Source organism: Aptenodytes patagonicus, chromosome 5, assembly GCF_965638725.1.
Source record: "Aptenodytes patagonicus chromosome 5, bAptPat1.pri.cur, whole genome shotgun sequence".
In the NCBI taxonomy this organism is placed as follows: Eukaryota; Metazoa; Chordata; class Aves; order Sphenisciformes; family Spheniscidae; genus Aptenodytes; species Aptenodytes patagonicus.
This window is the reverse complement of record NC_134953.1, coordinates 12,065,669-12,079,465: the sequence shown is the minus strand read 5'-3', so window position 1 is coordinate 12,079,465 and position 13,797 is coordinate 12,065,669. Positions and strand designations below refer to the sequence as shown.

The window sequence follows — 13,797 nt, the reverse complement described above, 5'->3', positions numbered from 1 at the left end:
AATGGCATTATCAAAAATCAATGCTGAACAAAATATTTCTGATGTACTTAGAGTTCCAGTTGCTAGATATAGCTGAATTTATCCTAGGCATAAATGCTGTCTCTCTCAGCCTTCGTGAGATGGGGCTGGCAGGGGACGTCCCTGTCTGTACTCTATAGCACTCTCGGGCAGGAAGCAGCTGTGTTGATGTTGCCAGTCTGTTACCCAAAGAGAGCACCGCCAGCGCAACTGCTGATGCTGTGTCAGTGACGCAGCTAGGGTGAACTGCTGCCCCAGGGCCAGGACTGGAGACTGCCATAGCTTCATTTCTTAAAAGCAGAAGATTCAGAGCTCACTTTCACTGAATTTAGCCAATAAATAAATGCTGTATCTTTTACTGTAAGGCTGTCTCATAAACACTAAGTCTGAACATACTTTCCCGTGAGGCAGTTACTCCTGTACATTGTCCCTAGCAGAATGGGGTTCAGCTGCAAGTATGGTATTTGGGAAAGGGCTGGTCTCTTGCTCTTGTCTGGAAAGAGCAGTAGCTCTGATTCTAGCTTATGCTGGTTAGTTCAGGACCCAAACTAACATCAGGCAGCTACAGAACAGTAAGATCTATCCAACACTTACAGAAGAATGTCAGAAAAGGATAGCATTTGAACCTTTTTATGTTGGTACAAAAGGCTTCTTCCTTTATGGGCTTGTACCAGATGGCACAAAGTCTGTGAACACACGGTGGAATAGAATCCAGTTCTCCCATTCAGCCTGTGCGATTTCAAGGGCTCACATAAGTTAAAGGAACACCAAACCCTTCTTTTGCCGTTAGTATCAGCAGATTCACCCCTGCAGCACACAGGGAAAAGGTCTGCTGAGGGTATAATTTACATCAGCTCCTTAGGGGGTACATATGCCATGGCTCCCACTCTTTTTCCACTCCCTGCTTTGAACAGATAATACATTTGAAGTGAAATTGACAAAGAATTCTGGAGGCCTCGGCTTTAGTGTTCTGCAAATGGAAGGAGATGCTTGGGAACACCTTGGAGGAGCTATTGTCAGGATCAAAAGACTGTTTCCAGGGCAGCCAGCTGAAGAGAATGGCAAAATTGAAGTCGGAGACATCATTTTAGCTGTGAATGGGAAACCTATTCAAGGACTCTTGTATCAGGTACCAGGCAGTACTGTCACTGGGCTTCTGATGGGTAACACGTTAATAAAGACAATGGGATGAAACTGCATTTAAACTTAATTATCACCAGAGGGGGTCAGAATTTGCATATAATGAATCTGATTTCTATGTAGGATTCTTCTCTAGAATTCTTATGGACACTTTCCTTCCTAACAGAATTCTTACAGAGAATTTCTTCCACGATTTAATTTATAACTTTCTACTACTGATGCACAAAGTCTATTGTTAGGTGCACACCTGTTGTTAATCAGTTGGAATCTTTGTTGCTGTTATGCATAATTGGAACATTTTTTCCCTGTGGTCATTTGTGCTTTGTAATGTCATGCTAAATACCATGCCCCAGATTCAAATCTCTACCTCTAGGTGAGGTAAATCCAGTGTAACTTTTTTACCAGGAATAAGAAATTCTGTACTCACATAAAGAAATGAAATGGTAAAAAGGGACTACATCTGGATTTATTTTTTTCATCGTAATCTTTTCACCTTATGAAAACCCCTGAGTTTTGTATATGAATATGCATTGAATAGATAAGTTTGGTAACAAACAGAAATGATGAAATCATGCAATTTTCCCACTGACAGGTCATTTGTATCATTAAATAGCTAGGGCAAAAGACAAGGTGCTGTACGTCCTAGACACCTGGCGGGGTGCTGTAACTGTACTCCATTGGTTGTTTTCTGACCCGGAGTCTGTCCTTTTCCAGCACTGTCTTACTCTCTGACGTACAGCCTTTTTACTCAGTTTGTGCAGAGGGGAAGACGGGGTGTTTTGGCCTAAAGCATTTTTTTTTTTCCCTCTAGATTAAGTATTTCAGCTCCCACTATAGCTGAAAGCTGAATGCCACTGAATTGACGTTATGTCAAGGAGGGGCTCCGAGAAAGTCTACCTTTGGTTATGTCAATATGGCAGTCTGTGGAGCTATGCTGATATAATTGACTGAAGATGTGTCCCTGCCACATGGAATTTAAATGTATTTTTCTGAAAATGCTGTTTTCTTCAAGAAAAGAAAAATAATTAATTTAAACCTATGTGTCTGTTGGTGGAACAAGAGTTTGTAAACAGAACTGACTTTACTTCAGATACACATTCACATAAAAACTATGGTCCACTTATATGACAATCATACAGTAGTGAATTTTGTCCCCCAGACACTGCTGAGAGGCACAAATACTAGGAATTTGGCATTCACAATAAAAATTTTCTCCATCCCAGTTGGTAAAATGACATGTACTATAGACTGTGTTCCATAAGAAATGTAATATTACTTCTTCCTGCTTAGGATGTCCTGCACTTGCTGCGAGGAGCTCCTCCAGAAGTCACACTACTAATTTGCAGACCACCAAAAGGTGTTCTTCCGGAAATAGAGCAGAGTGCCCTGGTAAGGCAAAGCTTCTGTCAGTAAACTTGCCTCTGTAAACCTGGAAAAAACACTACTACATTTTCTATCCAGTCTTGAACAAGGCAACCTTCCCTTTTCTCCAAGGCTCTCTATTCCGTTTCTTTCCCTTCCTGGCTTCAACTCAACCTCTAGAGTTCAACTGATTCTTCCTTAGCAACCAAAATAATATAAATCTGACAGATGTGAAACATGTTTATCCCAGTCCAACAACTTTTGAATTGCAGTACTGTCATTGGAGTCAAACAGCACATACCCAAGCAGATCTTCTAGTGATGCTTTTAAAAATGCTCCACTAGATCCTCAGCCAGAAACTGCAGATATTCTCAACTGCAGCTATTGTAACTAGTGGGCTTGAGGTAGCTATATTACTCCCAAAAGTGAGAGGAAAACAAAGAACTTCTCCTATCCAGGCTACCTCTTAGTAAACTTAAATAAATGAAATAATGGTTTCAACTGATAATTCAGCTTCTTATTGATAGCAGAATCTGCAGGGGGGAAAAAAAAAGAAAAAAAATCAAACAGTAGAGACTGCAGAGACTAAAACAGTGCCATTAGGTGTGCTAGTATTATTATTCCTGCTTCTTGAACACAACTCATGGACACACACACAAGTACTCGTATAATGAACATGCATTTGCATTACTCTTGCTCCATGCAGAATGGCCCACTCATGGTTTCTGTCCCACCAGGATTTATAAGTGCTGTCCATGGCCAGACAGAAATGACTGTCAGGACCGCCTCCAGATAACAAACTGGCTCCTGTTGCTCTCCTGCAAGGTGCCCTTGGCCGATTTCTATGCTCAGTTGCACAGGAGTCAAATCTGGAAGCCACTTCTACACAATGAAGAGAATATAGACACAAAGTTGAGGCACAACATGAAAAGAAATAAAAAGGGGCCACCTCTAGGAAAGAATTCATTGGGAAAAGTGAACTTGTGTAGTAGTTCCCTGGCTGAAACTCCTGAAGAATGTGGAAGATGAGCATAAAGACAAAACAGTTATTTAGTGAGAGAGTACCTCCCTGTAGTTTTTCCCTCCCTTCCAGCTACCATTTGATATTTTCACATTCAGATGCTTATTGATGTTGCCTCTTCAAATTATTTTGTTCTTAAAGGAAAGAAGATGGGAGATAAAAAAGGAGTTACACTAACCTTTCTGTTATTTTGATAGACTCCAGCCCCATCTCCAATTAAGGAGTTTGTGGCAGAAATGCCAGGCAGTACAGAGGTAGGAAATAGTATGGATCAGTCTACCAGTGATGGAGGTAGCACCTCTCCAGACCTCGAAGACTGCCTGGATTCTCCAGTGGCAGCAGATTTCAGTGAGCCTCCTGAAGAGGACAGCTCAACTTACGAAGAGCAGGAAGCTGAGTTTCAAGAGAAGCCCATACAGAAACTTATGACTCCCAGGGAAAGTTTCTATAAGCATCTTCGGACGTTTCCTCAAGAAGCTGCCAGTTCTGAAGTCTTCCACTCCCTAGAGGAAGAAGTGAAGCAGAACTGCTACTCACCATGTGAATTTGGATGGGCCAAAAGGTAAGGAATACTGAAATCTGCTCTGCAGCCTTTCCTTCAGCTCTTAGAATTTTGAAAGTGAATTGCTTAGGTTTAAGTACAGGGCTATCTGCTTCTAATTGCTGCTGATTACTGAAGATTTTGTTTTACCATTTTATTCTGACTATCCTAATCTGCTGTCTCTATTTACTCTCATCTTACTAGAATTTTGCGCAAGTCTGCATTGCAAGACAGTTGTATGAGTGTTGCACTACTGTAACCATTTATGCTATTCAGCTGAAGCTGGCTGCAGCCTGAAATCAGTGGAAAGACTCTTGTTGACTTAAATAGGAACCAAAGACTTTCTTATTTATTATATGATCTTTTAATTTCAATTTTCTCAGAGTTGACTTAAATAGGCACCAAAAATTTCTTTCTTATTGTATGATCTTGTAATTTCAAATTTTTTCAGAGAAAATAAAAAAACCTCAGAAGACAAACTGTGATCAAGGAGAAAAAAAACCAGGTTATTTTCCGGTCTTCAGAAGCCAATGGAAGCCCTGAGCCAGAGGAGTTATAAAATAAAATACAGTGCAAATGGACTCAGCCTCCTTTTACACTCTTTTGGATATACCAGACACTGGCACACAGAAAACTATCCATTCCATTTTAATCAACTTTCCCAGTGGAAAAGACCATAAATTATCAGAACAGAAAGGATTGGTGGAAAGACAAGTTAAAGGTCTTATAGAGACCTTTAAATTACAACTTCAGTAATTTTATCTAGAAACTAATTTCTATTTTTCCACACAGTCACTTGAAATCCTTTTGTTACTCTTGACATTCATCAAGCACAGAACCAGACAGTCAGAGATTCCAGTCTCTGGGGATTCACAGCACAAGCTGACTGCAAGTCAAGTGGGACCATAATGGTAATTCATACTTTTAGCTCCTCTCTCTTGAGAGGAGAAGCTTCATTCACATTTGTGAGTGAAGCTCCTGCTTACATATATGCTTCTCTACTGCTGAGAATAAAACCAGCAGAAATATGTCTGTAGCAAACATATTTGCCAAGAGATACAATTTCAACAAAACTAAGTTTCTTGTGGGAAAACATCAATTCCAAGAAAAGTTTTGGATTCTTCCCAAGAAGGAAGCTCTGAAATAAATGGGGTTTTCTGGTACATTCTTAGTATCATTATTTTCAGCTTTTGCATTTTCAAAAGGCAGCCAGAGCAGTTTAACACGGCATGCATTTTAAACAATATTTTAAATGTAATCTCAGTTTAAATGATACTTTCAGCTGAAAACATATAAAAACCCCCAGAAGGACATAGTCATTAATGAAGGAATTCCTTTTGATTAATGAAGAAATTTCTTTTCTTCAGATTGCTCAAAACTTTTCATGCAAATATAGAAATCTTTTGATATGAATTTTAGAAGTCCCCTGCTCGGCGTTTCACATGGAAAATTCCTTTCACTCTTCTTCTCATTGCCACCAATATGAGTCTTTGAAAAAGCTGCTTTGAAAAACTTTAACCCGTAGTTTTCCCCTGTGAAGTCCAGGTGTAGGGGTCACAAGACTCCAAAAGAAAGTCGAGCATGTCAGTGGAGCTCGTGTATGGGCCTGCAGGACCAAGACTCATGTTATTTCCCATGGTGATGTAGAGATGGGCTAGAAGCTGTGCTATGATTAAGCCACTGCTGGCTCATTGCCTTGAGCTTGTGTAGCTCTGCCAAACACCTTTCATACCCTTTGAAGGTCAGTCAGCACTCCACTAGCACGTGACAGCTTCTATGACACCCACATTGACCAACATCCATTGAACTTAATCTTTTCTTTCCTGTCTCCGATAGAAAGGAGCAGGCTGCATTTGCAGTTATCCTTAAACATTTCTTTTAATTATCCCAGCCTTCTTCCACAGTATTGTAAGTAATCTGTTGTCCAACTATTAAAGCACAAACCATCAGCTTCATTCTCAGCTTTGCTGTGCTACTGGAGATGGCCAATTTCTCACTGCCTCCCTGCACAGATAGAAGCTAACAGACTAGATTGCTTCCCTCACTGACAGCACACAGCACGAGCCTATAATTTTTTCTTATTTTCATCAGTATTTCAAAAATACCATCGAAGGCTACTAGCCATATCCAGCCAAAATGCCTGTTTTGCAACTTTGCTTTATATTTTCCTTCTGACTATAGACAACTTTTGAAGCAAGAGCTTAACACTGGGGATCTTCTATGATTTCATACAAGACATAATTTGTGTTCCTTTTAGTTGTATATGTTTGCTTGGGAGATGGCAGACACAGTTCAGTTCTATCAGAGTGAAAGATTCTAGGCAACTGTTCTATATGAAATGACAGGGTATCATCTTTGCTATGTGAAGCATTAATAAAAGCTACGTCATTTTAAGTGCTTTTAAGATGAATGAGGTTTAGCAATATTTCAGTAAAGATTGATACAAAGAAAACACACACTTTAAAACAAAAATGTTTCAAGCATTTCTATTAACTTTAATGGTAAATTTAATGGGAGACAATGCTATAGTAGTCTATTAGAATTCATTAATGACAACAGCCAAAACAGTATTAAACACAATACATACGATTACAGTCTGGGCTTGAACATTAAAAGTGCTGAATACTGTGTCTCCAATATAGTGGAATAAAATCAATAATAATTTTAATTCAAGTAATTGAACAAATTCATTGATTTCTGTAGGACAACTCTTATGCTTCAAGGCAAGCATAAGAATAAAAGCAGGCTTACAAAAAGAAGTCAGGACTTGTATTCTTTATGGAGACACAGGAATCACTTCATATTTCGTGTTTCTGGTCTGTGCTCTAGCTACCAAGGAAAGACCTGTAGGAGCCAGGAATGTGGCTGGCATTCCTTTTTCAAGAAAAATGCAAATATGAAAATTGTAGTAGTATTGTAATGTGCACACCACTTACCAGATAAGTTAATTAAGTTGTTTATGGCAGATGAAATAATTAATGGTCTAGGAATTGTCCAATTATTCATTTCGAGAAGCAACCAAAGTACTAATTAATGTCTTAAAAAAAAAAAGTGCAAGGTTTTGCAAAGGCTGTTTTCAAATTCTGAAAGCTTTTTAATCTTTTAACTAGCTTTGCAAAATATTGATTACTTATTTATTTTTATAGTAACACTGGAGGACCCAGACAGCAATTTAATACCATGACTAGTACTTCAGTTAAAATTAAGATTAGGTCGTGTATAACTAGTAGACTTTTCAGTGGCCTTCTAATAAAGCATATGGAGGAAAACCCCAGCACTGCAATCTTTTTATTTTCCAGCCACATATTTAATAAGAGTGATGATGACCTATCGAACACAAAATGTATGCCTGAAACTCTCTCTCTAACCCCTATTGATGAAGAGTATCTCACTATCAGCTCAGCATCTGTGACCTCACTTTCACGGGGAGGAAGCTCCGAGACACTCTCCACAACCATGGCGACCCCACAACCACGTGTTTGTGGTCCTTTCTCATCATCCCTGCCTGCTAGAGAGACACATGACAGTGACAATGAATGGGAAGACTTGGAGGAACTAGAGGAAGAGAAGGAAGAAAAGGAAGATTGCACTAGGGTATGTGATAGGCACTAGATTATTAACAGGTAGAATATGACAAGGGAAAAGAAACACCCTTAAGAATGCAACATTCTTAAACATTAATTTTAACTCATTATCTATGCTATTTCTGCATAGCATTTTTTACTTTCCTGAATGTCCACAACCTTCAAGTAAAGCAGACCTTCCTCTATGCCCAGCTCTCCAGAATTCTTTACCATTTGCCTTAAGGCCATCTCCTTCCTCTTGCCATCTTACTATTTCTTTAACTTTCCAGCATTCTGCAGTATTATTCCCAGTGTACAAAGGCCTAAAAGCCCTCTAGTAGCCTCTAAAATTAATTGGAGTCAGCTACTTGGGTTTTTTCTGTCGTGTTGTAAACCCATGTGGAAAATCACTTTGTTACAGTAATACTACTGTAATGTCCTGATAAGAAAGTATGATCCTTGTGCTAATTACTATTCAAAATACAGGGCTCCGTCCTGCCAAATGCTGAACATCTTGCATTTCTGCTGACACTAATGAGCTCTGAATTCCTACTAATTTGAGAGCACCGAGGACAAAATTTAGGTCCAGCCATTTCCTTCAGTGGGACAGCAATAGCGATAACAACAATAATCTCTGCACCCTACTATTGCAATGCTGGTCAGCTCAGAGGACTCCAAGCCTTTCTTTACACATTTCAAATGCCAAAATTCCAGTCCCTGATGGTATTCTCTGCCGTATTAGGCCCTATCAATCAATCACCATGAAGCTCCACTAGGTGAAAAGAAGTAAAATTAGTTCCAGATAAGGCAGTGACAGATCAGAGAAATCCTCATGTATGCTCTTATTTATACCATCTGAGGATCTGATTCCTATCTGCATATAAAACATAATGGAAGACGTTAATGAAGCAACAGAAAAGCCTACATCAAACATATCTTGTGCTTATTTTAATAGGAACTGGAGATCTTTGTGACTTTGACGAAGTCAGAGAACAACGGTTATGGATTCTCTGTAGTTCTTAACAAAGTGGACAACTGCCTGTATGTTGACGAAATCTTGAATGACCCTGCCCTGTCTGATGGAAGACTAAGAAGGGGAGACAGAATCATTATGGTACAGTAATCCTTTGAGTTTACACAGAGGAGATAATATTTGCAGATCAATGTCATTTAGCTTCGGTGTTCTTCCTTCCGTAGGGTCCAGTTTATCACATATTTAGGCATGCAAGTGCAAATGGATCCTATAATAAATGCAATTCTGCTGACTTCAGTAGGACAAATTTCAGACTGGATAGATTGTATGACCGGGCAAATAACATGAATCATCTAGCAGCAATGCAAGACAACTGAGACATTAAATGCCTTCCCAATTAAATGACATAAACTGAATTAATGTAATAAGATAGGTGACATACAAAGGATGCAGGAGTTAAGTCCTTTTTAATGTATGAATAAAGCCTGTTTTCAGCCTGGTTCATCTTCATTTTCTTGCATTAGGCTGTCTTCCTTGGTTTTTGCTACAAGACCTTGAGTTTCAAGAAAAAAGAGCTATTTTTATGAAAACTCTGCATTCAGAAAAATAAAAGCTCAAAAAAGAAATCTTACTGTAGCCTTAACTGTTGCATTCACTGACATTAAATACCACAGCAAAAGCAGTAACATGAAAGTAAAAACTAATTTAAGTTCATATGCAAAATTTAGAGTGGAGGGTGAAGTACATAATGGTCAATGAGATCTATGACATCATTTTACCGGTTTGTCATTCAGGTGAATGGAATTGATGTCACATCTTTACCATGCAATGAAGCCCTGACTTTACTGCAAAGCTCTCCTCCTGATCTGCACCTTGTGGTTGGTCGTGCTGACAGTGATCCGCATCCCTCTATCAGGCCAGATGAGATTCCTGAAATTACTCTCACAAAAGGTGCCAATGGACAGCTAGGTGTGTAGTAAATGCTATGCATACTATTTTGGACAGGGTTTACAGCAATCGTAAGATAATCATAAGAAACTGTGGTCTTGGATCAATATGATCCTGAGTGACCTTGACACCTTTATGCTCTCCTCCATCACGCATGACCAAGGAAGGGAGAGCTTTATTTTGGGCAAGGTCTTAAAGGGAAGACTAATATCTCTTTATTAGACCAATGAAGATAGCTGGAAAAATTATCTTTGTATTATTACCCTATCAGCTGAAGTTTCAGGCAGATGTCCAGTCTCATATTTTTATGTTACTGATATACAGAAGTTGTTGGTAGTTAGATAATAATGTCTACTACCTGCTGAGATACATTAAGATCGGGGCGGGGGGGGGGGGGGGGGGGCGGGAGGGGGAGAAAAAAAAAGGCAAAGTTTAAGAAGGATGAGCCACTGGTTAGGCCAATAGTTTGCTATTCAAAAAACCTCCACTCAACTCCTTGATTCACCACAGGCACAAGGCTTTATCTACATTGTACAATACAAGTGACAAAAGAAATCCCCACAGTGTGAGTATCTTGGCATTTCTGCAACATGTGGCGAGTACTGCACACAGATAAACCTGTAGACCCAGGAAACAGTATAGCTATATTTGCTCAGGTACAGCATCCTGTTTCCAGTTCAGAAACTACCTTGTTCGGAGATTGCTTGAATATTGTTGCACAATTCTGTTTTGCACTGAATAGGTATCTCCTTAGTTGTCATATGCCTCCGTTCCCTATGTCAGTCTAAAGACTGCAAGGCACTTGAGCACTCTGGTAACGAAGGAGTTACTGCTATGCAGCTAAGTGTCTTATTCAAATGACTATTCAACATCAGGTGAAATAAAGCACTATGGAATAGCTGAAGCATAGAGATGGACAATACCATTTAAGGGTTTTTTCCATACTTTTTTAACATTTCACTCTCCCAGTCCAGCTCCTATACCCCATCTCACTGGGGCAAGACTGTTGTTTATAATGTTGGTGATTTGTTCAGCCTATCTTTCAATGACTCACATGTATTCCATTAGGCTGTATGTCACTGGCAGTGAAATTCAAAACACGCTGCCACAAAAGATGCTTTCTCTGCATTATTCTAGGCTTGAAGCTGACAGGAGGAGCTGGAAGCAAGTTACAAGGTATTTATGTGCTAGAGATAGTGCCTGGCTCTCCTGCCAGTGTGGAAGGCAGTTTGCAGCCACGAGATCAGATTGTTTACATCTGTGGACTGTGGACTGAGGGCATTAGCCTGGATGACGCCGTGAGAGTGTGTGAAGCTGCCACCCAGAATGTCCAAATCAAAGCCACAAGGTAAATCTGAGCATACTCAATCTCAATCCTAATGTTAAAGCAGGTTTCTAAATTTTACATCAACAAGTCAAACAATAAAAACAAGACAAACTACAAGAAAAATGCTTTGCCTCAAAGGTTTGAACGTTGCAACCTGATACATAACATCCATAAGATACCTTAACTCCTTGTAATTACAACTAACACAGTGAATACAAGTAGACTCGTACGACACAAATGAGAACTCTTCAAACTTCATCATCCAAACACAAATGTGAATCCTTCAACTGTGAGGCTGGCCACCATTTTCAGATATCCTGTCCTCCAGGGAAAATCTTTATATTTCCACCACTAGTGCCAACCTTCTCCATACATTCTCAGATTCACAACTACAGGCAAGAAACTACCTCTGATGGGAAACTCCGAGTTACTTCCAACAGCCAAATATTTTAGAAAGGTGTTAAAAATGCAGCATTTAATCTGCAGCAAGTTAAGAATTTCCCTCATCAGTTCTTGGCTGCATTTTAGATTTATTGTGTTCTACAGTCTGATAGAGCATCAGCAGAGGTCCTGGACTGATATAGAAATAGCTTCCAAAGATCTCAGAGGAACAGTCAAATGGTAACCCAACAGTATGTGAATGACTAAGTTAGATAACCAGAGTTAGCACTAGTGCGTCTGTCACAGCTGTCTTAATATAGTTCGAACTTTTATCAATGTTTTATTAACTTGCACTGGGCTAGCAGGTGAAAAAACTGCAGCCTCATTATACTTCTTGCTGCACAAACAGTTAGTAGGCAACACACCCTGAGCGTAAGAATTTACAGTCTAAGGAGGCAAACAGAAATATGGCAAAGAAAATTACGAAAGATCATTCCCACTTTATAGAGGGGGAACCGAAGCTGAATTCAAAACGTACCACAAAGCAGTTCTGTATTGGGACGGGTGGTTTAACATGATCTTTCTTTCCCCAACCCACTTAAATAAAATGTTTCACTGTTGTTAAAGACAGTCAAATATTTTACATACCGATATAAATGCTCTTTAGGAAAGCACCATTAACAAAATCAGAGAAGTACAACTAAAATTTAGACAACTGACTTTCTGAAAATATTTTTCATATGTGCTTTACAAAGCATGCAGCTCTTAATGGCTCACATATTTCACTTTTTCTGCCCCCAGAAATGGCAATCCAGTGGTTCCTATAGAGCAGGAAAATAGTAAGTAAGGCTAATATTTTTGGTTTTTAGTTCAAAACTTGCTTCTGATTTTGGAAATAAGCATAAGGTATTGATTCACTGCATTTAAAAAGTTATTAACAGATTGTAACTTGGCATTCAGTATTTCTGTTACAGACATTCTAAGAGTCTGAAGAAAATTTGGTAGCTCTTTAAAGCTAGAAATAAAATGTATAGTTCTCTGTAAAAAAAATTATTGCATTTTGCATAGTCAGTTTCTTTTTTTTTAATTTGTTGTTATTAAATGGGAATTTTACGTGATCATATTTCAACATCTGTTTTGATTGAAACTATTTTCTGACGGGTTTTCCAGCACTTCTTGAGCCACTATTTAATATGAGCCACTACTTCATCATCTAGACCAACTTTTTAAACTGTTATCAATAAATCTATAGAAAATCAGAAACAGGGAGCACCAATATCTTTTAGTTAATATAAGAGCATTCCTATCAGGGGACGATATCTAATACTATAACGGACACAAAAATTCAGTAATCGTCTGCACTGCAAAGACTTGACCAGAATTGCTCTGGCAGTAGAAGGAGTCTCAGCAAGCAGAGGTTGCATCTGCACCATCCGGTGGAAGGATAGGTATCACGTCTACGTCGCTGCGTAGAAAGTGTGTTAGCTATGCAAGTAATACTTTCCAGTCTACATTTGGCTGGAGTGTTAAGTCAGGCCTAGCCCACAGTTTCATTTACCTGACTGGATATCTGAATTTTTTTTAATCATGCAAAGATGACCTAAAAAGTAACCCTGGACCAGAATTGCTCGTTTGCCTACGCTCACCTGAATACTGGCATATGTCTACCTGAAGAAATTATTCCCAGTCAAGCTAGTTACAGATTTCCTACTCTACAACCACCACCCATGTGTTTGTTTTTATAAACTGAAGCAGCTTATTTCACTTACTGAAGAACAAGCTTCTTTGAATTTACTACAAGACACAGATAAAGTTATACTGCAGTGGCTGAGAGTACATGTAACTAAAGCACGGTACATGCATATCCTGGTAGGACCTTGCTTACACATCCTTGCTCCACAAGCTTTGCAGATTCCAAGATTTCTCAAGACACCTTCGAAATAGGTTACCAGGTCTGATCCACCTCTGATACAGATTTATGAACTCCACAATGGTAAAGTTACCTGCCTCTCTTATAAAACAAGATTCTTCCCTTTTATAAGGCACTTAAAAAAATCTATAGTAATTTGGTATTTGGTGTTCTGTTTGCTATCATCTCTGATAGATTTACAGATAAATCTGTAATAATTTGCTATTAAGGAAGCAAGCCTTCATTTTATAGACTCTCTTAGTTACCAAAATGCATACTAAAATTGCAAACACAACAGGGAACTTTTTTAACAACAGAACACTCATCATTTTCTATAATTGATACATTAAGAGTACTTTGTGGAAGACAAGTAAGGTCACCAAGATATGATAAAGCAAACCCCCAAAACTGAGGTGGGGGTGGGTAGAGGTGGAATTGTCAAGAAATGCACATTGTCTTCTTACTTATCCGTCTCTGCAGACACTAACACGCCCTGCTTCTTCCTCTGCCTGATCATTGCCACATGTCTAAATGACTCAGTCTGATCTCTGATTGTTGTTACCGTTTTAAAAGTAGCAATGACTGAGGTGCAATATCTCTGCAATTCATGACAG

General features: G+C 39.0%; 1 protein-coding gene across 2 annotated transcripts in view; it reads left to right on the top strand.

Annotated features, from left to right (window-relative positions):
- The window catches only part of FRMPD2 (FERM and PDZ domain containing 2), a 62,842-nt gene that overhangs the window by 28,617 nt on the left and 20,428 nt on the right, over positions 1–13,797 (top strand). The window contains exons 23-30 of one of the 2 annotated variants that reach the window (XM_076338677.1): positions 933–1,147; positions 2,449–2,547; positions 3,739–4,103; positions 7,481–7,676; positions 8,601–8,759; positions 9,413–9,587; positions 10,704–10,914; positions 12,076–12,113. In XM_076338677.1, coding sequence (XP_076194792.1) covers positions 933–1,147; positions 2,449–2,547; positions 3,739–4,103; positions 7,481–7,676; positions 8,601–8,759; positions 9,413–9,587; positions 10,704–10,914; positions 12,076–12,113 — 1,458 coding nt within the window. Of the gene's footprint in view, positions 1–932; positions 1,148–2,448; positions 2,548–3,738; positions 4,104–7,381; positions 7,677–8,600; positions 8,760–9,412; positions 9,588–10,703; positions 10,915–12,075; positions 12,114–13,797 lie in introns of both variants that reach the window. The other variant, XM_076338676.1, reaches the window with a different exon arrangement.